Raw genomic sequence first — 27,014 nt, 5'->3', positions numbered from 1 at the left:
TTGCCATGTTTTCTCTCCTTTTTAAAATCTTTTTAAAAAACCTCTGTTTTATCACTGAAAGTGCAGAAAATCAGAAAACTTGAATGAGAGAATCCAGGAGAAAACCATTCTGTAATGATTTTAAATAACTAAATGAACATGAATTCATAGATACATATTGCTTTAAAAGACAGGCAATTCATTAGCTGTGAAAAACATGTTCAACATTGCATTTTTGAAAACTCATCACAGAGATTATATCATTTCAAGATATACTTATTCAATATGCTTAATTATATATTTTGGGGGGTTTTTTTCAGGCCACATTTAAAGGTTGGATGGATATTATGTATGCAGCAGTGGATTCACGAGAGGTAGGTCACTACAAGGAAACGAATCACTTCTTTTTCCATTGACTTTTGCAGCATGCATGATGTTTAACAACAAAAAAATTACACAGAGGTTGCCAGTCCTTGCCTTACCCTGGTTGAGACAGTTGCAGACCTTCATTTTTTGCAGCTGCTACTGAAGCATCACGATCCTGAGATTAAAACAAATGTAACCCTCAGTTCTACACGACTGATTTATCTATTGGTATTGCAAAACTCCCAGCACAGAGAGGCACCTGCAGGGTGAGACTGAGTCTACCGAAACCCTAAATTGTCCTCTCTGTTTCTCCCACTCTCCCTGTTGACTCCCATATTTTCCAGGGCTCTAACTTCTGCTAATAGACCCTCTCTAAAAGCACTGGGGTAAATTACATTCCCCTGTAACCGACATACTCAACCCTCCCTGTATCTTCACCTTGATAAAGTTTCTCTGCAACCAGCAGCTCCATCCAAGAAGGGCTGGGGGGTCTCCTGGCAGGGAATCTCTCTGGCTTGAGATGTGCTGGAGCTCTGAGTGCTGGGGACTGCCCAGTTCTTACCTGCATCCTGTTCAGCTTTCAGGTTTCCTAAAAAAAAAAAAAAAGAAAAAAAAAAAAAAGGAAAAAAGAGAAAGGCATTTCCCTTGCTACATCACATGTGGTTTGTTTATTTTTTTGGAAGGATCTGTTGTCTCCTTTCCCTCTTTTAATGATATTAAAGAAACAAGATTACACTTACTGTTAATTTTTGAGGTAGTTATCTGGTGCTGGGAATTTGACATGCTGAATTGAGTAAAAGGGAGTTGAGCCCTAAATGCAGGAATAAGCGGTGGAAAAGCCTCATGGCATCATAAAGGCAGAGAATTACCTTTCCATAACATAGCTCATGATGTTGACTTATTCTTGTATTACATGTGCACGTGTGTGTATCCTCCCTTCCGCTGAATGAAACACATGGGTTACACATGAGAAAATATGGCAGTTAGGGAAATGCAAGCTTCTGGCTTCTTGGTTAGATACCTGGAGCTGATGGGGCAAACTTGAGCATTTTTGCCAAATGTAGTCCGTGTGATTTGAGGCTATCAGACATCGTTGCTCAGTTCTTCAGCAAGAGAAATTCTTCATTTCCACCCTTCATAAATGAAAAATCGTACTTTTAAATACAGTGTTCTTCAGTAGCGTTTAATTATACTTTTGCTTTTTATAAGTAACATTAGTTCATATAAGACTGGGGATAATCAGAAAATTGATTCTTTTCCCCTTCTGGGTTCAGACTGAGAACATTTTATAGGATTTATTCTGAAGTTGCGCTTCCTGGAGCAGTGTGATCGCTATGGCAGTGTTATGAAATGTAGCTGAAATGACCGTGGCATTGCAGATGCCAGTAGAATAATAGAATCATTTAGGTTGGAAAAGACTTTAAGATCATCGAGTCCAGCCATAAACCTAACACTGCCAAGTCCACCACAAAACCACATCCCTACGCGCCACATCCACACGTCTTTTAAATCCCTACAAGGATGGCAACTCAATCACTTCCCCAGGCAGCCGGTTCCAATGCTTGACAACCCTTTCAGTGAGGAAATTTTTCCTAATATCCAAACTAAACCTTCCCTGGTGCAAGATTGTCTGATCATGTTCAAGCAAACACCTTCGAGACACAGTCCTTATTATTCTCTGAATTGCTACCCTTCCCCCTAAATCTTCATTAATTTAAATTTGCTTGTTTGACCATTTTTGAATATTTTAAAAATATTATTATTAATTCTCATACTAGAACAATTACACATAATAAGATAGTAAACTTCAAACAGAGACCGAGGAGTGCTGACTCTGCTAGTGGGAGTTACATTGTTTTTCCTGTTTCATAATCTCTATTGCCAATGGACAGTTTTCTTTTTAACTGCATTAATATTTTGATATGTGCAGAAATGGTGTCATTTTCACATTTTCCCTTTTCCCTTTGCAGTGTGAGGAGCAGCCTGAATGGGAATGTAATTTGTACATGTACCTGTACTTTGTGATTTTCATCATCTTCGGGTCTTTCTTCACATTGAACCTCTTCATCGGTGTCATCATTGACAATTTTAACCAACAAAAGAAAAAGATAAGTAGTGCATATGCTACACATCACCTTGTGATTGCTGCAGAGACCAGGGCAAGGGATAGATTTAAAAGCAGTTCTTTTGCCACATTAACCTCCAGATTAGCATTGACAGAACAGCCGCAGAAACCACTTTTACAAAAGCACAGCTGTAGCAGCCCTTAATGTCCCCATAGGATGAGCATCCTGAAAATACAGGCTGGGGGATTATATTCCCCACAGAAAGCAGTGAAGCAGCTCCATACGGATGGGATCTCTGGCACAAACTCTTCCACAGGGGCATAGACCACCCTGGTGTCCCCCGTGCGCAAACCGTGCAACCTGTTCTCCTCAACCCATCGCCTCCCAGCCCCAAGGTCCAGGCAGGGTCAGGGAGGAGCAGCCTGGCCCGAGAGCCGTGTTTCTCACTGCTTTGTAGGGTCTAAACAAAGGGCTGAGCTTCTTATATTTTCTCCTCTCGCCCTGGACCTACCTCGAGTGCAGACAGAATTGGAGTCTTGCTCCTCCTCGGTTGCCCGCACTGCTCCGTCTCCTGCCCTTTGCCTCCAGGTGATAAGCAGCTCCTTGCACTGCATCTCATCAAGCCCTCCTTAGATATTTTGATGAAAGCTACGTGAAAAGGGAAATAAGAAAGCAGACGAAGAAAATGCAGGCCTGAACTGGTTTTTTTTCATCAAAAGTAATAGCTTTGTTCTCAACCTATACTTAGGTGGCCAGGACATCTTTATGACAGAAGAACAGAAAAAGTATTATAATGCAATGAAAAAACTAGGATCTAAGAAACCTCAAAAGCCAATCCCAAGGCCACTGGTAAGGATGGCATAATTCATTTGAACTTTGTGTAATAGCTGAACATTTAATAAAATAAATGCAATTCAACTTCCTGGTGTAGGAAGGTTGATCACTCCCAGATGAAAACCACTTAGTATTTACATGTTTTGATTTTGGACAATATTTGCAAGTCCAGTGACCTGTGGTACAAAATTCCCAGTGTTCTGCAATATTGACAAAAAGTTCAATTTACATATGCATTTACATAAGCCAGTGGCCACATGCCTGTATTGAATGAAGTCATGGCCCCAGTCCAGGGTCTTTTTTCAGTAGTTTCAAGAAGCATTAGGAGTAAATGGGTTTGAAAACTATCATACAACCATTCATCATCATCTTTAAGTTCATGAAGTTCCAATCAGAAACAGTATACTGTCTATTTTCCTCTACTTTCTGATCAATCAGGAGACAACTGATGTCATCATTTTGGCATGGTTCAACTTTCCTAACTAAATCTTCTCCTTTCCTCCAGAACAAATACCAAGGTTTTATCTTCGATGTCGTCTCAAAACAAGCCTTTGATGTGTCTATCATGATTCTCATCTGCCTTAACATGGTTACCATGATGGTGGAAACAGATGACCAAAGTCAAGAAAAAGTGAACATCCTCCATAAAATCAACATGCTTTTTGTTGCCATCTTCACTGGGGAGTGCATTATCAAAATGCTGGCTTTGCGACACTACTACTTCACCAACGGCTGGAACATATTTGACTTTGTCGTCGTGATTCTGTCTATCGTAGGTAGGTGAACCTAGATTTTCACCCAAACTCCAAAGTTAAAAAGGCAGACATGAAATTAATTAGACAAATTTAAAGGCTTTGTGCAATAATATACACTTTCAACTCAGACAATTGGATCCTAAGCATATTTCTTTAATATGTAATGATAATATAACATAATACTACCAAACAATAACTTGTGCGATCAGCAAAATGAAGTAGTTTATCATACCACCGTATTGGTTTTAATAAACGCTTAATGGTTCATGGTGATAAAACATGGTCCAGAACTGGCACCATACACTTAACCCTGGTTCTGCGTAACAGCCAGAGACAGAGAAGTAAAAAAGCCACACAAAAAGGGCACATGTGAATTGCTACTGTTTTACTATTTCCTTTTTATTACAACAGTATGAAACAGTCCTTCAGGGCAGGTTTGGGTAGGTGCAGTAAGTCTGGCTGTTCTCAGCCCTGTTGTCACTAGAGCTCCACACCCCCAGATCCCTCCACACCCTCATGATCATCTGATCCAGTGAGCAGAAGGAACTCAGAAATTCAGCTCTTCCAAAGAAATTTCCACTTTGAAGGAGGGAATAGGTGAACGAAAAAGTGTCATGTTAGGAAAACAGAGCCATCTTCTCATTCACTGATGCTCCTGTTGCTCTAAACTCTCTCTGGTGGACTGGGGAACCTGCAAGATCCCAATGCAGGAGATCTCTGGTGCCCAGAGAGCAGCCAGTGTTTTGGGGGCCTTGGACCACCTGTATTTCACAGATTTGGGTCACTCAGGGAACATCACTACCATGCAGCTGTCATCAGAGCCTTGATGCTGGATGCTCTGGATATGCCCATAGCAGCCAGTTAACCACATCAGTCACGTTGGTCATAGTGCTGCCCCGTGATCAACCAGGTCATCCCAGTGTCGGAAGACTTGGGCCATGCCAGTGAACCCTCTCTCAGGCTGGGCTGCGAGACACGAGCTCAGCACAGCTCAGTGCAGCCAGGGACTGTTGGCAACAATCTGGACCAAGCTGCTGTGTTTCTGCAGGAAAAGTTTAGCTAGAGGGATGCAAGCTCATTTCCTTACTAGTACAATCTTAGCCCTTAGTTCCCTCCCAGCCCATCAGGGGAACTGGGAAAATTAATGAGCAAACAAGCAACCAAGTTGATTTCCAGTAGAAACCTGCACTGTTCTGGTGGCGGCTCAGCAACCAAGCCCAGCACACCAGCGTTTCAGTCAGCTGACTCGCTAACAGACAAAAAAATTGTTGTATCAGAGAAATTCTGACCAGCTTCAGTCAGGATAAATTTCTCAGGTGGGTCGTGGCCCAAAGCTCCAGATATCTGTGTCCTATCTGAGTTGATCCTGGTTTCTCATTCCCAATAGACAAGCTTTCCCTTAATAAAACTGCCGCTGCCATTGACACCTTTGCTCATAGTCTCAACAAAGTTTGAATGCATTAAATGGGCATGAAAACGTTAAAGACAATGCCATTCCCTTTACTGTGGGTCTTCCAATCTGAGGAACTTTTCGTTGATTTTGTCCATAATCCTGACTGATTGCTTTAAAGGGAAGCCTGGGATTATTTCCCATGTACTAACTCGCTGTTTGTCTCTTTCCTTTTCAAGGCACCGTACTTTCTGACATCATCCAGAAATATTTCTTCTCTCCCACACTCTTCAGAGTCATTCGCTTGGCTCGGATTGGCCGGATCCTAAGACTCATCCGGGGAGCCAAAGGAATTCGAACTCTCCTGTTTGCCTTAATGATGTCCCTACCTGCTCTATTCAACATTGGCCTCTTGCTTTTTCTGGTCATGTTCATTTATGCCATTTTTGGCATGGCTAACTTTGCCTATGTTAAGAAGGAGCATGGGATTGATGACATGTTCAACTTCCAGACCTTTGCTAACAGCATGCTCTGTCTCTTCCAAATCACAACGTCAGCTGGCTGGGATGGTCTTCTCAACCCTATTTTAAACACTGGACCACCGTATTGCGACCCAAACCTTCCGAATGCAAATGGTTCAAAGGGAGACTGCGGAAGCCCTGCTGTAGGGATTTTATTCTTTGTTACTTATATCATTATATCATTTCTCATTGTTGTAAACATGTATATAGCCATTATTTTAGAGAACTTCAGTGTAGCCACTGAGGAAAGTACAGAGCCTCTAAGCGAGGATGATTTTGATATGTTCTATGAAATCTGGGAGAAGTTTGACCCCGAAGCCACTCAGTTTATTGAGTATTCTGCACTTTCAGACTTTGCAGACGCGCTGTCAGAACCTTTGCGCATAGCGAAACCAAACAAAATCAAACTCATAGCAATGGACTTGCCCATGGTCAGTGGAGATAGGATCCATTGCTTGGATATTTTGTTTGCTTTTACAAAAAGGGTGCTAGGAGAATCCGGAGAGATGGATGCCCTTAAAATACAGATGGAAGAAAAGTTCATGGCAGCGAATCCATCTAAAATCTCTTACGAACCAATTACAACAACTCTCAGACGGAAACAAGAAGAGGTCTCTGCCATCGTCATCCAGCGGGCCTACAGGAGACATTTGTTTCGGCGCTCCATGAAGCAAGCATCTTACCTGTACCGGCACAGAACTTTTGACGGCAGCATCCTCGAGGATGATGCACCCGAGAAGGAGGGACTTATTGCGTTCATGATGAACGAAAACTACGGCAGGCCAATAGACAAATCAGAAACTCTGTCCTCCACATCTTTCCCTCCATCCTACGACAGCGTCACCAGAGGTACGAGTGATAATCTCCAGCTGAAGATGACGGACTCAAGCAAAAGCGATGAGGCTATAGATTGTCTTCTCTCACCAGACAAGGATAAAGAATCAATTGTTTAAATGTTTGTTTAGAATGCTTTAAAATATTGTTTACAGAATGTAATGCTGTAACTACACAACGATTGAAGCAGCCTTCTTATTAAAAATTAGTTGCAAAAGAAACAATGGAGTTTTTACCCTTAACTACAGGAGTCTAATAAGACGTATAACCTTTGACCCTGCTCTTTCTGACTTGGCTCAATATTTATATTTATATATGCACAGGAAGAATCTTTGCAGGGTCATAGCTGTTATATCAATGGTGTGAATAAGAATATGCTAGACTGTAAAACAGTAAACACAGTGTATATCTATCCACAGATAAAGCCTGGCTGTATACATTCATTTAAGGTCTTACTCATATTAGTGTGTTTACTTATGGCGATGTACGACCTTGCATTCTAAAAAGAAAAAAAAAAATATCACAGCTGCTGTAGCAAAATGTAACACTTACTGTATATGTTGTGAATGGTCTTTCATAAATTTATTATATTTGATATTTTTTTACTTAAAAAAAAAAAAATGTCTCTTTTTCCATGGAGATTAATGATCCTTACACTCTTCATGATGAACTCTGAGTCAAGGTAATAGGAACTTGCGGGATCCCCACCGTTTGAAGAGGAAAGTTGTTGCAAAGTAAACTATCAAATTAGCAACATTTTAACTGTTTATATATGCTAAGCCCTCCCTCTTGGGACTTGCACCTGCTCATCAGCAGAAATAAAAAAAAAAAAAAAAAAAAAAAAAAAAAAACAACAAAAAAAAAACCACCAGAGAAGGAAATTATGTCAAAATAATGAGAGAAATGGCTTGTTCTATCCTTCAGGAAACTAGACAGTAATGGATTCTGTTTGTAAAACTGTTAATAAAAGCACTAATTTTTTAGTATGTTTCAAGAATCTGCTTTGAATACCGCAAACTCGCCATAGAAGTAGTGCATCACATTTGTGTGTAGCGCTCCAAAGCACCATCTATGCCGGCAAAGTTTCTGTTAAGGTAGTGGGATAGGTCACGTTTTCCCCAGGAACACTGAGCTAAGCAGCCTTATTGGAAACTCTGTGCATCAACATTGCTCCAAAACCACTACTACTGCTGTGAATAAAACCAATGCCAATTGGACCGAGCAGAATGGCTGCGACAGTGTGTTCAAGAAGGTGGGAGGGGAATTGCCTCTGGATCTGTATGTAAATTTTGAGGTTTTGAAGCCTTTCTACTCAGTGTCCATCTTTCATTTTCTCAGACGGTACAGTTAGATTACTGGGGAAGGACAAGAAATACAGGAACCCGTAAAAAAGTATCTACTAGAAAATAGATATATCCTCATTCCTGTAGAAAAAGTAATCTTTGCAGTTGATGTGTCCATCAGCTTCAGGCCAAAGAAATGACAAGGGGGTGAAAGGTGGATGTGTGGCTGTAGAAAAGTATTAGAGGTTTCACGTGCAAACATAGATTATTATTTATTATTAAACTTTCAGCCTCAATAGAATGTGAGAAAGTATTTATGGAATATAGAGACAAGTCCATCATTCAGACAAGTTCTTTCTTTTTCACCTTCAGACTGATTGTACTTGGGTTTGGTTGGATTTCATGGAAAATCTTGAGATTTCTGTAACGAGCCATTGCACTTTAAGGAAGAGTAATTGTGCTTTTCACCGTGGAGAAGCAAAGATACCAAGAATGTATTTAAGGTGTATTGTCATTGACATTTAGTTACATCCCAGGTTGTAAAGGAGTCAAAATCCACATGGGGTTGGCAACAAGAATTAAAGCAACGTGATACAGTCAAGTTTATCTATGGCCATTGTTATCTGTCCTCTAAACAAGTCGGAATATGTGAAGACAACATGTCAAAAGGATGACAATGTATCTGTGTAAATAATATATATTCTCTCCATTCATTGAGAGGTGTCTCAGGCATTCACTTGAGAGTGGTCTATCGGTTAATTCAGAGGATTTGCCATCAGGATTCCTGGGGTCTATTCCTGATTCTTACTACACGATTTTTAGGCAAATAATTTAACCTATCTGTGCCTCAGTTTACCCATCTGTAAAATGGGGATAATAATACTTACCTACCTCACAGGGGTGTTGTAAGACTTTCTGGTTGCAAAGTGCTATAAGGGAATGAAACGTACTATATAAGTATTATTATAATCATGCTCTCTTGCCCTTTTAACCACATGTCTATGGTGTATAACATAGGGCTGTTCCTCTGGGCATTTTGTTGCCTTTAAATCTTGTATGTAATTAGATTCTAACTTAAGGGAACTACACTTTGTTCCTTAAAGTGAATACACTCTTTATTCTTTCCTCCCTCCCCACTCCTAGCCCCCCCCTCCCCAAAAAAAACCCAAACAAAATTGCTCAAGGCTTCTCAAATTAGGGAAACTTTATACAGATTTCCTGTGTATTTATGCTGTAATGTTATTCTAACTGTACATATCACCCAGAAAGAGTATGCGATTTTTATATTTATATGCATATATATATATACACACATACGTATATCTATACATATATATGTATCTTGTAAGTTTATAGAGTGGCTGACACTCAGAGGACACGACTTACTGATTAAAATGTTTTCTTCTCAATGGGATTTATTGATCATTAGCAACGAGCTGCTGCCTATAATGAAATCGTTTAATTAGAAAATAGTACATTCATTACTTGCTGAACAAGCATTTATTGGCTGACAACTGGTAAAATTATTTTCCTTTCAAAGCTTTAGAATAAAAAAAGAGGGGAAAAATACTAAGAAAAAGGAGCATTTCTTACGTGATTTTTTCACGTACAATGTAAATTGTTGAAAACCCAAGAAAAAAGCCAGTCTGCACTCAGCAGTGCAGTGTTGGTCATGCTCTTTCAAAACTATTTTAATTATTTGCAACTTGTATTAGAAAATATTCAACTGTTATTCTTATTAAGAGTCAGGCCCAGTAATGAACAGGATGTAATGGGACAATTAGCTGGTCACTGATTATATTAGAGAAGAGCTCTTCCTCTGGTCATTTCACCCTTGCGTTGAATATTTTATTGTCATTGCTGTAAGACCCTACAGTACTGATGCAATTACAAATGGGTCTGTCTTCTACCCAAAATCTGTAAAAAAACCCATAATGCAAAAAAATCTGAAAGAGGGTCTTAACCATGGATGTTTACAGTGCAACTTTCTAAAACTGAATTGTAAATTACTTTCAAAACCTTTGTAACTGGAAGGTTGGTTTTCTACTGTTTTGTGGCACATTTCTTTAGAGCTGACGAGGGAATGGTATCTTTGTATGGTATGCAGAACTCCCCTCAAAAACTTCAAATAACCTCACTTGCAGATCTTTATTAATGGAGATGCGAATCTGAATCTAGCAATGATACAACCTCCCGGTGCAGTGATTTAGTTAAAGACACTAACTCAATAGTTGGCCCACACTGTCTATAAGCATGGTGAGTGCTACCATTTTTTCTGTTGATTTGTTCAATAAAGGCTACCACATGAATCACTCAAGCTATGAAAAGAGCAAGGAAAATATCAGCCAATATCATAGGACATATTAAGCTGTTTGTACCTGGAAAAAAAATCAAGTTTATTATGTTTCTTTATTAAATAAATAAGGATAACAAATATTTCCTGTGCCTTTTTTTTTTTTTTTTTTTTTTTTTGTTATTCTATCAAAATTTATGTTATTATTTCTCTGACTCTTTTTCAGCACATTTGTTTGGGAAATGCATGGTGACTTTTGTTAGAAGGCTTGTCAGTGAAAACCCCTCCAGTTCATCTTGCATTGTAAGGCTAACTAAAGGGCATTAAAGGCTTGAGCCAAAGCTTGTGGAAATCAATGGAGAAATTCTGGGTACTTCAGACCCAAATGCTTCTCTTTAGAGTTATTTATAGGATGAGCCCAGCATTGATATTTTGCCGCATCCTGCCCTGTAGAATTAGCTGGAGGAGAAAGGGGTTTACTGGAAACATGGGATCCCACCTGGAGATTAAAAAATATATATATAAATAAAATTTTCTTAATGCTAATATGGATGTCTTTCCAGTTTAATTATACTGATTTGCATTTTGGTTATTATTATGTTAGTTATATGTAAAAATTTGTACTAAACAAAGAGTGACATCCTTCCCAATGCGTGCAGGCCTTAATCCTGGAAGGAGCTTCAGAAGGGACACAGATGTCCCTTGGTTGTTATCAGCATTGATTGAATCAGCCTTATATTCACCCAGGCTAGCACCAATTTGGTTACCCTGTTTCAGTGCTCTAATTTCTATTTAAACATGGCAGGTTCCTAATCATATTAAAACAGAACAAAATTGAGGTGGTTTAAATGGCAATGAAAAAGTCCACTCAGCCCTTTGAATTAGTTTAATAAAATCACTTTATAATCATGTTTTACATTAACCTGGGGCAGTCTGACTTGTGGAAAAGACTTTTTTTAAATAAAGTTTTGCTAAAATGTGTCATATACTAATATGACTTCTGAGTAATTGTGTATATAGAATAAGTCTGTCTGAAAATTTTTCAGCAAGATATTTGTGGTTGGAAGGAACAGTTTGCTGAAATGAGAACACTCTGTGGAGACATATCAGGTTAGTTAAGGAAAATCCTGGTTAGAATTTGTGGTCAGAATTCCCATGGGAAGGAAATTGAGGGTCATAATCCCTACTATGAAAATTTCCATGCCTGGATTTTTCCCAGAACCACCTAAGTCCTGTACATGTGTTCCCATCACTGTGCTAGGGGCTGCTTTGGGTTACAGGACTCTATTTTCATGCAGATCTTGGGGGAGTTTCTAAAGGCTTTCAGATTTTCCATTTTTCAGGATGAAATTTTAAAAAAAAATTGCCAAAGAGATTTCTTATTTTCCAACCCTAGCAAGGAACATGGAGGACTGGCTCCTCAGTAAATGCAAATTTTTATAGTTTTGGGTTTTTTTTTTTAATCTGTCAAGTTACGTTGATTTTACAAAGCTGCAGATCTATTAAATTGAGCCTGTGTGAATCTGTGAGGTCGGAGTCAGGGCCTGCAATTTCCAGATGCACCTTGAGATTTTTTAGTGGTTTCAGTTCCTTCTTAACTTTTGATGCGGATTGTCTTACTAAATATCAGGATCATTTTGGAAAAAAGTCTGCGTTAACAGCAGCACAGGCAAACTTAGAAAAAGCCACACATTAGCAGCTTGCTTCAGATTTAAAGAGAATTTTTATAGTCATCAAGAGTAGCTGTAGGAAGAGGTGAAATAAAAATTAAATGCTTTGCAGCGTGAAGCCTCCGCTGGGCTCTAGTATTAAAGGACGCCCATGTAGGATGACAGTAAGTGTCGTGTTTCTGACAACAGCCCTGCATTTTTCTGCTCTGTGCCGGGGTGCCGAGACAAGAGCAGAACTGGATTTAAAACAAGAGAAAAGAGACGGGAGCGCAGCACAAAAAAAGAATACCAAACGCCTGCGAAACGGCTGCTTCTTCATGTCAATTCTCCCAGCGAGCTGTGAAAGACTGGCCGCGCCGCGTGAAGAACAAACATGGAAATCCTTCTGAGTGTTTACATATTACAAAGAAATAGCAGCCCTGTCAAAGGGAAAGCATGTGAAAGCAAATAGTCTAAGGGGAATAGCTATTGGCAGCGAGCGAAAAAATGCTTCGGAGTCAAACGTCACCGATAACCCCACGAGGGCTGGAGGTGTTGGGCCGCGGTGTGGGGACGGGTTTGTCAGCACCTCCGCCTGAGCTATTTTCGCCAGCTGACAAACAGGACTCTGAGCAGCTCCTGGCCAGCGTGCTTTTGCCGCGGCAAAGTTTCTGAGACCGCTGCTGCAGTTGTTGTCCCTGGGGTCTCACTGGTTTATGATGGGTAGTGAGTCCTGGCCGGGCCAGGGCATCGGGGGGGGGGGGGGGGGGGGGGGCTTTTTCCCCCTAGAAAATAACTGTATTGAATACTGCGCAGTCCCACAAACCACGATCCAGTGCTCAAACATCACCAGAGGGGCTTAAAAAGTGAGATTTTATTTCAAAATTCATGTCTCGGGATGTATGTGTAGTAGTAGTAGTAGTAGTACTATTATCGTTAGTAGTAGCATTAGTAGCATTAGTAGTAATGGCAGTATTAGTATTATTAGTATTATTTTCTTTTTCATACCCCAAAACTTCAAGGGTATGTCCCGGTGATATTTTCAAGCTTTTTGATTTTCTAACAACTACGGTAGGAAAAAAAACCTGGGGCTTTAAGAGAAAAAGACCAAAAACTGAGACAGTTAGGATAACACCAAGCAAAGTGGTCCTAAAAGGAGTTAAAATGTGGTTCTTTGCTGAAAGGTTACTTGAACTATGTACCTGTACTTCAAAACATCTGTGTTTTCTGTGAAATCCCACTAACTCTAAAGCCAAAGGGAATTTAGCAATTGCCCTTAGGGGAGCCAGGTTTCCAACCCTTTTTTTCATATAGACTGTCCCAGTGGCTCACATTTGTCTTAACTTTTAATCTTCCCAAGCCTGCAGACCAAACACAAATAAAATAATTTTCATTTTTTAGCTCAAGCACAAGCTGCGCAGGTGAATTTCTACAGAGGATACAAAGCTGGAGTCATGGGACCCAACGCAACATAGGACAATTCGGCCCTTGGTGACACCTTGGAGTGTAAAGGAATTTTTGGCTTTTTTGAGGACCAGCTAAGTCCTACTAGGAGGATACCAGGAGCCTGGTTTGTCTCGGTGATGTCCGAGTAGGAGAAAAGCTCACTGCATCATGCAGGGCTGGCTTTTTAGCAAGTATTTGTGCAACCGCAGCCCAGGCACAACGAAAAGTTGACTGTAAGCCCAAAGCTGTCTCCTTTACACAGGCCCTTTTCTAGACAAAACCACATGGAGATCTGTTGACACCCTTTCTTTGCAGGATCTGGCAGACTGGTGTGACTGCAGGTGCTTCTCTGAATCTGCCTCCAGCAGACATGGAAATGCTGCAGGCTGAGATAAAAAGCTTCAGGCTAGGCAAAACTTGCATTCATGCTTTGGGCTTGAGAGCAGGTACTCTTCCAAGAAGCCCTACACCCTCCGACACATCCCCATGTCTGCTCTGCACCTTTGTCTCATGGAGGATGCTCTCCATCCTGCAGCTGTTTCCCAGTTTGCACCTGAGCGGGGCAAGGTCTGCGGGGAGGGATAAATCCCTAGCGCACCTCTTGGGCTGCTTTCCTTCACAGACTGGTGCGAAGAGCTGCATTTTCTCACAGCAGAGCATGGCAATGCTTGGAAGGCACACCTACTATTTCTGAAAGGTGTTTTGTTGATCTTGAAGGAACTCAATATTCTTTTTTTTTTTTTTTTTTTTTTTTTTTTTTACTGAGTTGAAGACTGCAGACCACAACTTGCAGTCCCAGCCACGTTAAACCTTAAAAAGGAGCGGACATCACTTCCACCTGTGCTTGCCTTACCCCAGAGGTCAAGCAAAACAGAGAAAGAGCTAGGCAGCTTTAAACAAGCTCCTTTCTCCTATTTTGGGAGTAGGGACTGAAAGGGTACTCTGAGGCTTAGCTGCATTTGTTGTGGGGTCTGGAACTGGTGTGAGGTTTTCTGGAAGGGCTTTGGGGGAAGCAGAAGAGAAGAAGGTCCTCCTGAGCCTGTGACAAAGTGAGGGGCTGAGGTTTGAAGGTGGGTTGCGCTGGATGTTGCAGGAGGAGGTTCATCGCTGTGACAAGTTTCTAAAGCCTGTGGTTGATACGAAGATAGCTGTTTCCCTTGCGTGGTAGGAGAAGGGAGCCCCTTACCCAGACGGGGAAGATTGATGGGGGTATCAGCCCTCAAAGGAGGCAGGTGCCTCTGAGGATCTGTCTGGCTGTCCGTGGAGACGAGCTACGAGCTCACAGGGTCCGTGTGCACCTGCCTGTGTCTCTCCCCCTGGCCTGTTTCAGTCTGGTTTGATGGAGGGGTGGCAGTCTCAAAAATAATTTCATTCCTACAAGTTTTGTGAAAATAAGCAGCTGGGGAGATGTCCACTGTGAGGCTTCAGCAAGCAGGAAAGGTTGTAAAAAGAGCTCAGGTCTTAAGAAAAGACAAAACATTTTCATAGAGAGGGCAGATCTTGTAAATGCCTCAGTTTCTAAGGGGAACAATTCATTTGCACTTGCTTTACCACCAGGGACCACCAATTCCATGGCATGAAACACAGGAAATCAGATGTTGTTAGTTCTGCTGCCTTGAGATTTGTTTGAATTGCCTTAACTGTCGAATGGGAAGATACTTGAGACAGAAGTTGTTGTGCTTTTTGGTTTTTATGAGGATCTGGGATGACGGCTATGCACTTTAGAAGTAAGATCAGCCCCGTACCTCTCTCCCTAGCCGCACTTCTCTGAAGTGTTTCTCATCAAAAGTTTGAGGAGTTGAGAAATGGGGAGAAGGAAGGTGAGGGTTAAGAGTATACAAGTACCTCGATTTGCTTTGGTACGAGCAGTTATTGAACAGTGTGGTGGGTGGGTGAGGGGGGTAAACTCAGTGGTGATGACATTGGCATAAATCGCTTGCGATAGGCAACGCTCATCGCAGTAGCAGCAGCAGCGATGCAGACTTGTAAGCAGCTCAGGGTTGCGTGCAGTGCCGCGACGGATGCCTCTGTGTGTGTGCAGCACGGATAACTGCTTATCTGCATGGCTGGTGCTCCAGTGTTCATTTATCCTCATAGAAATATCGCAGAGTTCAGCTGGGCAGGCTCTCCAGCCTCAGGGTTTCCCTGCACAAAAGGCTGCCCTGACTATCCTCTCCAGGCAGCAGGGAGGTGCAGAGGGCAGCAATCTGGATGTGCTCCTGCATGTGGGGCCCCAACGGTTGGATTCACCTCCCAGAAAATGTAGCACAAAGCACTGTGATACGGTAAGGCAAAAGAGAAGATGCGGTGGGCTAGAAAATACGTCCACTGGAGATAAGATCCACTTTCATTATTTTGTTTTTAAAACTCAGGGCTGTGTTGGGGGTCTTGGATTCAAGTCCTTTTTCTCCTCATTGTCAGACGAAAGCCCCTCTGAAACCGTGTAATATTCAACCCCAGTGCTGCTACTCTTGTTAGCAGTTATAAGCCAAGCTGTTTCTCTCCCTTCCGTATAACAGGGCACACTGCGCAGCTGGATGTTGGTATAGGATAAGAAAGAAAAAAACACAGTAAAAATGCCCTGTTTTAATACCTAAGTTTGCTGCCATTCAAACTATGGTGAAATTTCTTTTACCAGGAGCGTGTGCCTGGCAAAAAAAGCAGCTCCTTGCAATAGTATTTGCAATAGAGCTGGGCTAAATGAGTGATCCCACTTTATCCACTGAGAAGACAAGAGAGGCCAGCAGAAAAACCACCTACCTTCTCACAGGTGGAGGCTTGCTAAGCTCCAGGGAGGTCTTCCTCATTGTACTTCAAGCTTTTAGTGGTTAACCAGAAAGGGAAATGCCCAAGTGGGTGAAGTCAGATTTCTGATCCTATCCTGAGCCTGACGTTGGGCTGCCTTAGCGCAGTCAAAGATAAGTTGTCCCCGGTGAAAACAGGAGCGCATGGTGCAAAGAGAAGCTGGTCGTGTCCACAGGTCAGGTGCGACCACGAAGAATAAAGCCCCAGTTTGTCACCCCGCTGTTGACCCACTCTTTTGCACCATGAGAAGGTCTTGCACTTCACATTATGGTATGTGTACTCTGGGAACCTTAATCCGCAAAGACTGCAGAGGCTTATTTTTGGGTAGGGTCTCAAGGACTTAACAGCTTTGGGGGCCAGAGCGTGAGCCTGCTACCCAGCAGCTACGATCTCCTCACACCTCAGCCTCCCTGGGAAGATCAGCCTGAAGATTAGTCAGCCTTCACATTCTTGGAGTGTTTGGCATAGAAACACTCCTGGACACTGACAGGGGGGAAGGTCAAGAGCTACCCAGGCTCCCGAAGGTGGTAAACGTGGCCCCTGTCCAAATCTAACAGGGGTAGTAGGGCTGTTGCTTTATAAGGTTGTAGGTGACATGGGGAGTGGGGGGTGACTTGATGGTTTACACCTCTCAAGTCAGTTCAGTGTCGCAGTGTGTAGCGGGAAGGGTGGATGAAGCACACCCCTTCATACTCGAAGTGAGCCATCTCCTTGGTTTCCTCTGAAAGGAATTTAGTTCACGTGCTCAGAACTGGTGTGGAGGATTTCTGGTAAAACCATATTATCACCTTCATGAAGGCAACCAGAGTGTGCCTTCCTTAGAGATCTGTCCTGGAGCAAACGCCAAATAAAGTTAAAGGGAGCTACCCAGAGTAAAGAATGAGATAAAACATGATCCTGTAGGAATCTTTTTATCTGATGATGTTTGCAATTAGCAATCTGAGCTTTTGTAATCCTCTCCATTCTTGGTGTAGGTAGTTGATGGTTGCAAGTATCACGGTTCTGGTCTCAGAGCTGTGTCCAAATCCCTGAAGCCTGAAGCTTAAGGTCGTTACCCAGCTCTAATTTGAGAGCTTTGACTCTCACACCAGCTGACTATGTGGATTAAATGCATGTAAATACCTTCATAGCGACTGGCAAAACATGCTCGTGATGCTGTCCTAAATTGGGATGCTCTCTCTCCAGGGGTGTCAGTTTGATGTTATCACCTACTCAGCAAATAAATCCCTTTATTGAAGCAGGGAGACCTGACGCTCTCCAGTCAGGTCCAGAAACAGCTTCTTTACCCTCTAAGTCTGCTTTCTACTCTGCTTTGCCATCACTAAAGCTGGTTTTCTAAACACCGCGATGCAAAGATGCTGTTATTAATGCTTTGATGTAATCTCTATTTCAGCTCAGCTTGCTATGAGTCACTCTGATGTTTGCACCTTGGTGCTCCGTCTTATTGGTCTATGAAAGAGTCAGGATGAGAGTTTCCATTCCAAACACTCATCTCCCTCCCAAGCTAATGGGGTCAGACAGGTCTGCCTGCAAGACGCAGATTTTCTTAAGGGCGTCATGTCACTGACAAAAGCTATGAGAAGGTGGTCCCTTCAATATGAATCAAGGGTTCCTTGGCTTGCAGCACTTGCTATACAAGTGAGCACAAGGCAATTCCTCACATCCAGCCACGAGACACACTTCATTCCCCCACGCCTCCAAAATGGTTGAGATACCCTACACTGGATCCAAGCACTAGTTTTCTGCTGATTTCCCTGTTTGTAAGGATATACGTTAACTTCTGACTATTGATTTTTTTTTTTTTTTTTTTTTTTTTTTTTCACTTTGGCTGTAGGATTTAGGTGAGCACAATGAAAACATGCTCTCTGTAAATCTCAGACATAAGTAGTTTTGGAGCAGTGAGCCAGGCAGGGCTGTTTACCTGCAGGGACCACATCTTGGGCTGCGTTTCTGACTCATACAGGTTACACCCACACTGGTAACCAAAATGAGTCACAGGTTGTTCTTCTTGCCCAGAGGCTAAATAGGATGGCAGGACTAAACCCTGGTCTCCCTGAGCAGGGTCTTGTCTTCCAACCTGCTTAGCTCTAGCAGTCCTCAGCCAGTCTAAACCCTGAAAAAACATATTTGGGAGATGCACCTTGACCTAGAGCAGAACAGTCCCAGGGATCATTCACTGATCACTTATCAGGGTTTGTTGCCAGACCAGTCTCCACCAAAGCTTCAAGACTTTCCAAGAGGGGAAACAGCCGCTGGGAAAAGAAATGTAGGTAGAACAGGCAGCTGATGATGGGAGACAATCAATAAGAGATGGGAAGGGGTGTGAGGGAACAGGGTGCTTAAATATGGGTGGCATGGGATAACCTGGAGACACCACCAAGCTGCTACCACTACCAGAAAGTACACAGGGAGCAAGCGGTGCAGTGCTTGGAGCAACTTTGTAGTCCAGATGATAGTGTGCCAGCACTGAGGTCTGTGTCTGGCCATGTCTCATTTAGTGGTACAGGAATAATCACTTTGACAAAGGGCTCACACACCTTGGAAGCAACCCGGGATGTTCCCTAGATAGGCTGCTTCTCCATCTGTTCAGTCCTGACAAGAAACGCGGCTGATTTGTCAAGTTACCAAAAAGTGTGGTATATTCTGGTTTGAGAGTTCTCCTTGGTAGGCTCCTAGAAGTTAAGGACTTTGGGGAATGTTTGTCTAACGAATTGCCCCCACCACCACCCCCGCCACGAGTCTAACTAATCTCATTATATTGTAAAAAATAAAACCAGAAAAGCAAAGCTCTGCATGCATGCGTATGTATACACGGAAATACACAGCTGCAGGAGGAATTTCTGAGAGTGATTTACCTGGAGAGGACTCCACTTCTCCATCCTGGGCTGCTAAGGATATTAGTCTGAGCCAAAACATACTCTTCATTTTTAGAGGATGGAGAAGGCAGGCTATTTTATACTTTAAAAACGAGTGCGACACTAATGAAGCCAAAACCACAAAAGGGCTCAATTACACTTGCATTACAAAGTGACCACAAAATCTAATATTGGTGGAGTTCAAATGCCTGCTGTCTTACAAGAAGAAGACCACAAGGAATGCAAAGCACGATCTGGTTACTGCTGTCGCCACTCCTGGGGTGAAAACCTGCTGGGCTAGAAACCTGCCCCAGGCAGCTGGTGACCCAAGAGGTGAGTGCAGTTCGCTGTCATCGTTGCTTCCTTCTTGCTAAATCTCTTTCCTTTTTGTTTATAGGCATCACGGAGGGAGGCAGGAGGCTCCTTGTGCTAGAGACAACTCATCTCGCTAGTGACGGCAACATCATCACAGGACCCAAGGCCAGAGTGAGATAAATGCATCTGACTCAGCAGTAAATCAGCTTTCCTCCTCTCCCCACGTGCAGCTTGACTACTGCTGATCCATAAAGGATGCTCTGGGCATCTCTCGTAACAGCAGCTGTCCCTCTGTTCAGAGCAAAGAGGCATCTAAGAAATCTTGGTATGTCTCCTGCCACACTCAGCAGGAAAACTCAAACAGCACTGCAGGCTAAAAGTGATCTTGCAGCAGGGCCAAAAGGTTCAAGACCCAGTCGTCCTTGTCATAGCACATTAAAAATGGGTAATCATTCAGCTGTGCACAAGCAACGGCTTTTGTGTAGAGCAAATGTAATCTTCTGCCACAAATCAGCATGAGAAGCAGTGGGCAAGCTCCAGGAGTTAGCTTTCTGCTGACGCTTGGAGTCTCCATAAAGATTGCATGCTCAGCAAGACCCAGGTCTCCGAGAGGGGGAAGTAAGTAAAGGATTCCCCTTTTCTTTGCAAGATTCTTTCCAAAGAGCACTGACAAGTGATGTCCTCTAGCCACAGGGCAGATGCAGGCTGTCCCGCGTTGCTCACGGCTAGTGTTTGAGGCTCGGCGGGCCACAGGATGCTTCACAGGAGGACACGTGGCAGTCCAGGGGTACCAGCCATGCTGATGTGCTCTCCAGAAACACCATAGCTCCTCTTCCCTTTCCCTCCCCTAGCATGGAGGTCTCCAGCCCCTCGCTGGTTAATAACAATTTTCTGCCAGGACTTCCCCTAACTTTCAGTGGGAGAAGTGCAGCTAGCCGATGTTTTCCTTTCAGTTGTTGAACAAAGTTCCCAATTCAAATCTTTTGGTCAATTTTATATTAAACATTTTGACTGAACCAAAACTACATGTATATTTATTAAGGGCAGCTTTGGATGAAGACATCATATCGAAATATCACACTCAGTTATTTGGACTCCGCAATTTTATCTCTGAATACTCTGTTTCCTTATCCGCCTTTTGTTTCATTAAGATTCAGGCTAAAAGAATTTCAAGCCTTGGTCAAGCTTGGGTAGCCAGCTCATGTCAGATGTCCGTGGTGCTACTGTCCGTGCTACAGGCCAAAGAATTTAATTCCTCTCTAGTAGCACTCCAGCCTGATGCTGTACCATGTCCTGGAGGTGCAAGTCCCCACTGCCCACTGGGGTTTTTGTAGTGCCTGCGAGCGTCCCGACGTTGTTAATGCAGCAGCGAGCTGTGACCTGCTGCAGCATAGCACCGTGCAGACTCAGTTGCAGAGACGGGTGAGCTGCCCCAGCTCTGCCCAGATGCAGCGTGTTCCTCTGCAAATGCATTGCTGTACTCCGTTTCTCAAGCCCAGCCCTGGCCGTGAAGAAAGACAGCCTTTGTCCTAGGTGGCTGATGCTGTAAAGAACCAAGATCATCTAATATCTCTTCAAATGACTGTATTCTTTAAATGCTATTAACAATTGAACTATGTTCAACTTTGTGCAAATTTGAAAAAGGGCGTTAAGAAGTATCCTGCTTGAAGCCGCAACTGAAAGCTGTTACCTGAAGCCTGCTTGATCTACCGTAACATTTTTTGGCCCTTCTGTTGTTTGCTTTCCGCAGAACAGCCTAAGAAAATGACCGCAACCCTAGAGGATTTTGGTGGTAGTGGTCATGTTAATAATCTCTTCCATAGCCTTTTTCCAGCGACACAGTGAAAAATTGCCTCTCAGGATATTACTGGGTCTGCGGGACTGTCAGAGCCTGTGCAGTCATGGTAACTTGCAATCCCATCTCCTGTTGCTTTCCAAAGGAAAGCAGATCTGGGGTGCGGATCTGTGGCCTGGGCTCCCCGGTGCCAGCATTGCTATGGACACATGGCACCATGGAGCTGCCACTCTTCTGCTACAGTTAGGTCCATGAAAGGATCACTGCTCTTCCTCCTGTGGTCCAGTGCTTCTAATATTCTTGCGTAAGTAACTGACTGAACCGTTTGTAGTCAGATTCAGCTGACGGCACTGCACTTAAACAGCAAATACGTGACCGTTTGTTCTTGCACTCCCTATGAACAAATAAACCCAATAAGACCATCCAGCTCCACGCTTGCACCTCTCACTTTAAGAGTGTAAACCCTTAAGTACAGTTTGCCCACGTGTTTCTGGTGGGTTAGAAAATATTTACATTGCGACAGCCATTGCTGAAATGTGGTCACTTCTGGGAAGGGAAGCAGCTGCTGTTTACTGAGGGAAGGGAGGCTTTGTGGTTTGGACAGTGGCTGGAGCCCAAGATTTTATTCTGGTAACACCACTTCTGGGAGCTGCAGCATCATGTAGACATGCCTTTGCAAGATGGGCGTTACATAGCTCAGGTGCTGGTGGCAACGTAACCACAGACATGAGCACAGATCCCGCTATGAACTGATTCCTCCCTGCCTTGGGTAAGGTACGCAGCCTGTTCTGACCTCCGTGCTGTTCTAATTAGATTGCTGCAAGCCAGCAGGCTTAAAACGAGCTCAGGTCCCACTGGTACCTAGCCCTAGAAGATCCTGAAGTGCAACCAAAGGGTTACGCTGCAGATTAATCCCTTGAGGAATCTGTCTGCTTTCTCTGCCCTTTGTGAAATGGATGGATGGAGTGCGTGCGGTGGAAAGGCAATAAAAAAGAATAACTAAAGTGTTAATTAGAAATTAATACATGTGTCTGTAGTCGCGCAAGGTCCAATCCTCCCTTGGTTGATGGTCCAACACATCTGACCTGTCACTGTTGAGGACCGTAAATGGAGAGGTGGCTACTCAGCTGAGACTGGAAGGTAGGAAGAATCTCCTTGGCAGACCTCCCAAGGGACATTATTAGGCAAATTTAAGGCACTGGCATACCTTTCAGATCCCCTTTTGCTTTTCTTCTCGGAAATACTCCTTCTCTGTGGGGATTTAGGAAATGGCTGACATGAGTTGGGAGTTCTCTCCATATGGACACATGGGATGTCCCATGGTGTTAGCCATGGGAATGTGCCACCCCCACTCATCTCCCTGCTGGACTCAGATGCAGGTTGGTGATAGCAAAAGGCCTGTTTTGCCAGATATCAGAAAACAACAGCAGAAGTGAAGCTGATAATCGGCCAAATAAGGTTAAGTAGAAGGTGGCCTGTTGATTATTTCATTTTGTGGGGAAAAGGATCCAGTTGGATCCTATCCCTAGTATGGCTGTAAAGGTAGCATAAGGGCATCTGTGGTGGCACATATCTCAAACCAGACAATACCGGTCTTACGAGAAATGCTTGCTCATTTAGTCTTATGCCTGGATGAGTTTTATTTGGTAACCAAACTGGATAGGTTTTTTTTTTAATGGGATCCAGATGTGAAGCAACCTTTAAGCACTAACAAGGAGCGGTTTGAATCCTCTGGGTACAGCTCTTCCTCGTCCATCACTTTAACGTGATGTAGCAGCCCAGGGTTTTGGAGGGATGTGCTGGGAGTCAGCAGACTGCAACGGCTGTGTCTGTCAAACTGCAGGACGCTCGGGAAGCTGCGTTTGCAGCCCCTCGGGGACAGCGGGGATTGGCATTGATCAGTCAGACATAGAAAGTCTCTCAAGGGTAGGGACAGGAGCAGCGCTGCTGTGAACAGCAGCTGGAGGCTTTGCTTCTGCTTCCCTCCTGTCTCCTACCTGCCTGGAAGAAGCCCGTGCCACCAAAAGATGACACGTGAGATTTTCTGAAGCAGAGTCAGAGCAGATTTAGGATCGTTAAGATAGCCTTTCGATACCTAAGTGTTAAAGCCTATCTTGGAGCCGTACCCAGCACGCTGCGATAAGGGCCTGTTCCATTTTCGTGGTGGCATTATGCTGCACATGCCACAACGCCAAGTCACGGCACTCAAAAAAGGTAATGAGACACTCGATACGCCAAACATGTGGCGAATCACAAAGGAACACGAAGAAATATTCGATCAGATACTTAACCACAGGAACACACTAACCATCGTGGATGCGGTATATCATCTTCCTCCAAACGAGACACCCATGCCTGACAACTGTTACAGTCCATCAGTTACAGCCCGTAGTACACCTCCAGCCATACGCGGATCGAGCAGGAGAGTATTTGCTGAGTTTTTTGGGTTTGTTTTCTTTTGTTGTTGTTGTTGCTTCGGAAGGCTGCCAGCTCCCAGCATTGCTGCCGGGTCCCGCCGCAGCCTCCGCTCCATCCCAGCCACACGGGATCGTGGGGAAGAGCCGGAGAGCGGCTGCCTCGCTGCTATCCCCTGCCTGACAGGGATGGCTGCAGTTGTCAGAAAGCTTCCATTAGTCGTGCATGCCAGCTATAATCTCCCAGCCCGAACACGGCAGCATCTGCTCCGGAGCCAGTATTATATAACCGCAATTGGCCTGCGCAGGGCGCGTTAAAAACCGTGGGCAGGAGAGAGCCATCGACTCCGCCGCAGAGCTTGTCTTTAGTTAGAGCTTTTCTGTCACTCTACAAACCTGTGTCGGTTTTTTCCCCCCTGGTGCAGTTTGGGGGAGGGGGGTTGTGTCTTTCGCAAGCATTATAAATGCACGTGTATCCATAGGCACTGGCTGCTTGAACTACTGATCTTAAATTCACCGTCCTGGACTACATGAAGTTAAGAAGAGTTTTTTTAAAAAAAATACTTAGAAATGGTGACAGTGGGATTACACGCAAGGGGAAACTCCAGTGTGTCAGATTTGTTGAGAGGCTAAAAATATGTGCCTTTTTTAGAGAGAGGGGGAAGTGACTGGCAAATAGTTTTAATCTGAGACAGCCTGAAGCAGATAGAAGGATTATAAAGCAGCTCATTTAGGACTGCAGAATTCATTTTCAGGCACTCCTTTGCAAAACGCTCGGTGACTCCTGCGCACCCGACAGAAGCTCTCCGAAAGCAGCGTGAAGAACGCAGGGAGGGACTTTAGCCCCATTATGCACAATTGCAAATCTCTGGGTAGAACATCATTAACTGTACTCAAGTGACAGCCAGGATTAACTTCGCTGAAACCAAACAGTATAGAAACATGTAAGACTAAATTCAAGGATGCCTCACAAACTGCGAGGATAATCTGTCACAACAGCAGCTTTAGGCACGAGAAGCCAAAAAGTCCAGACGGACTTCCCTGCCGCTCCATGAAACTAATGCGTTGGCTTTTACTGGTTTTAAGTGATTCTGTGCGTGCTTGTGCACAGCACACGTGCACAGATACACACACATCTTCTCCTTTCCTCTTTGGGGTGGTGGAAACACCCTCTTAATGTGTGACCGTGGTCAACCACTCACCCTTGCAGACCCTCCTGCTCCTCCCGCACCGAGGGGCTTCCAGATGACTTTTTGAACGAGCATGAGCAAAATCTCAGGAGAACACACACCATCTCTCTCCAGGATGCTCCAACCCTGAGATTGCAAAGAAAGGCGGTTTTACACAGCCTGCCTCCACGGGAATGGGGAGTGCACAGGAGAAGAGGCCAACCTGCCTGAAAATAGACGGGTCACCGCACAGAAAAAAAAGCAGCGAGGGCAGAAGAGCACCTTTATTTTGCTTTCCATCTGCCAGGCTGGCTCTTGGAGGGCCCCAGCAGCACCCTCTGGTGACCTGAGCTGTCCCAAACAGCCAGCAGTTACTGAGAAGAAGGGGTTGGGCTCTGCAGGGCTTTTGCCATTACTGGAATAAATCATTCAAAACTCTGACAGTCCCCAGGGGGACTTTGAGGTCACGGAAAAGCGATGGGGGAGGAGAAGAAAGAAATGCATTGCGAGGCTCCTAGGAGATGGGTGAAGGTTACCTTCTTTGCGCAGTCATCCTGTAGCAGGGCTGGCTCTAAACGCAGAGGCAGTCACTTAAGCAGGTTACGGCGATGTGGGCAGGAGAGACGTTACTAGCTGCTGCCTGCCCCAATTTCTGCCTGCAAGGAGGTGGTAAGGGGTTATCGATGCTCTACAGCCTCTTGCAGGGGCAGTTCAGTTGCTGCCTTAAAGGCTCCTCAGGCACGAGGCACTGCGTCCTCCTGCCACGAGCAATGCCTGCTAAACGCCCAAAGAGCATCACCCCAAAATTTCGCCTTTCGGTTGCCTCCTGCCCCAAAATCCTTTTTCTACCGACCTTGTCTGCGAACGCTTCTCGTTACCTCTCAGCTATCGCGGTGCAATATGCCTGGCACACGGGCTTCAGCGCCTGGGAAATCCCAGACCGCAGCGTGCTGCGTGTCTCCCTGGTGATACCGGCTCCTGCACACACATTAAGTCTCCTCTGCTTCCCGTGCTGCCCAGGGAATATCAGATCAGATTCACAGTCTCTAGTGCCTACCTTGCGAGCATTTAAAAGCATGGACTGGAGGTATCTGAAAGATTGCCTGGAGCTCTTAGAATAAAATCCATGGTTTATAACTTTGATTTCTGTAGTGGAAGTCAGTAATGTGCCATAAAATCACAGGATAATTTAGGCGGGAGAGGACCTCTAGAGGTCCAATGCCCTGCTCAAAGCAGGGCTTGCTTCAAGCGTTTGATGTTAAATCAGGTTGTTCAGAGCCCTATCTACTCAGGTTCCCTGTTCCAGGCTGCATCGCTCTTTGGGGGGATTTTTTTGCCCTTATACTTAACTGAAATTTCCTTTGCCACAAATCGTGCCATTGCCTCTTACTGTTTTGCTGTGATCCTTGTGAAAAAATATGGTTCTATTTTCTCATTGATCCCACATCAGGTAGGAGAAAACAGCAGTGTGGTCCCCTCTTAGTCTTTTCTTCCCTCCAGGCTGAGGAAAATATTCTTTCTGACCTTAACCACCAAGTTGGCCCTCCACTGGACAAGCTCCAGTTTGTCATATCTCCCTTGAATTGGGAAGCCTGAAACTGGACACAGTAATCCAGATACGACCATATGAGGCTCAAGAGAAGGAAAAAATTACATCCCTGGGCATGCTGGCTGCACTTGTGCTGCTACAGCCCAATATGTGATAGACCTTCACTGTTGTTAGGGACCCTTGTAGACTCCCGTTCAACTCCTTACCCACCAGGACACTTTCTGCAAAGTCCCCCGTGGCTGATCAGCCCCCAGCAGGTCCAACTGTGTGGGGTTATTCTATCCCAGGTGTAGGACTGGAGCACGTGCTCTTGCTGAGCAAATTGCAAGAGCATTTGCTCGTGCTGCAACCCGTGAGGTTCCCATCTGCCCATTTCTCTGGCTGAATGGCAGCCTTGACCTCCAGCATGTTGTCTGCTCCCCTCGGGTTCCAGGGAAAGCAATAGCTGGCACATGAGCAGGCTTTTAAATGGCACTTGATGCCTGGTATGTATGGCTTCTGAGATCGGAAAGCAGGAAATTCAAAAAGGTCATTGATTGACTGGTAGGATTGTGCCACTTCTTTTTGAGGTGACAACACCAGGCTCCCAGTAAGCACATTATCTGAAGGATGAGGACAAAATATGTCTTAAGGCACTGTTAAGGAAAATACTTTGCTACACGTTGTCTGGTAAAGTAAAACTCAGTCCCAGTCTCC

General features: G+C 44.1%; 1 protein-coding gene across 4 annotated transcripts in view; it reads left to right on the top strand.

Moving 5' to 3' along the window:
* SCN5A (sodium voltage-gated channel alpha subunit 5) overlaps window positions 1-7,545 on the top strand; it is a 216,444-nt gene extending 208,899 nt beyond the window's left edge. For 3 of the 4 annotated variants that reach the window (XM_049798505.1, XM_049798504.1, XM_049798503.1), the window contains 5 exons: window positions 300-353; window positions 2,316-2,457; window positions 3,160-3,260; window positions 3,751-4,021; window positions 5,630-7,545. In XM_049798505.1, the coding sequence (XP_049654462.1) occupies window positions 300-353; window positions 2,316-2,457; window positions 3,160-3,260; window positions 3,751-4,021; window positions 5,630-6,864 (1,803 nt within the window). In that variant the 3' untranslated portion in view covers window positions 6,865-7,545. Of the gene's footprint in view, window positions 1-299; window positions 354-2,315; window positions 2,458-3,155; window positions 3,261-3,750; window positions 4,022-5,629 lie in introns of all 4 variants that reach the window. The other variant, XM_049798501.1, reaches the window with a different exon arrangement.
* Window positions 7,546-27,014: the final 19,469 nt, after the last annotated feature.

The sequence above is a fragment of the Accipiter gentilis genome, chromosome 4 (assembly GCF_929443795.1).
Source record: "Accipiter gentilis chromosome 4, bAccGen1.1, whole genome shotgun sequence".
Taxonomy (NCBI): domain Eukaryota; kingdom Metazoa; phylum Chordata; class Aves; order Accipitriformes; family Accipitridae; genus Astur; species Astur gentilis.
The sequence above is the reverse complement of the archived record's forward strand: the minus strand, read 5'-3'. Positions and strand labels throughout refer to the sequence as shown.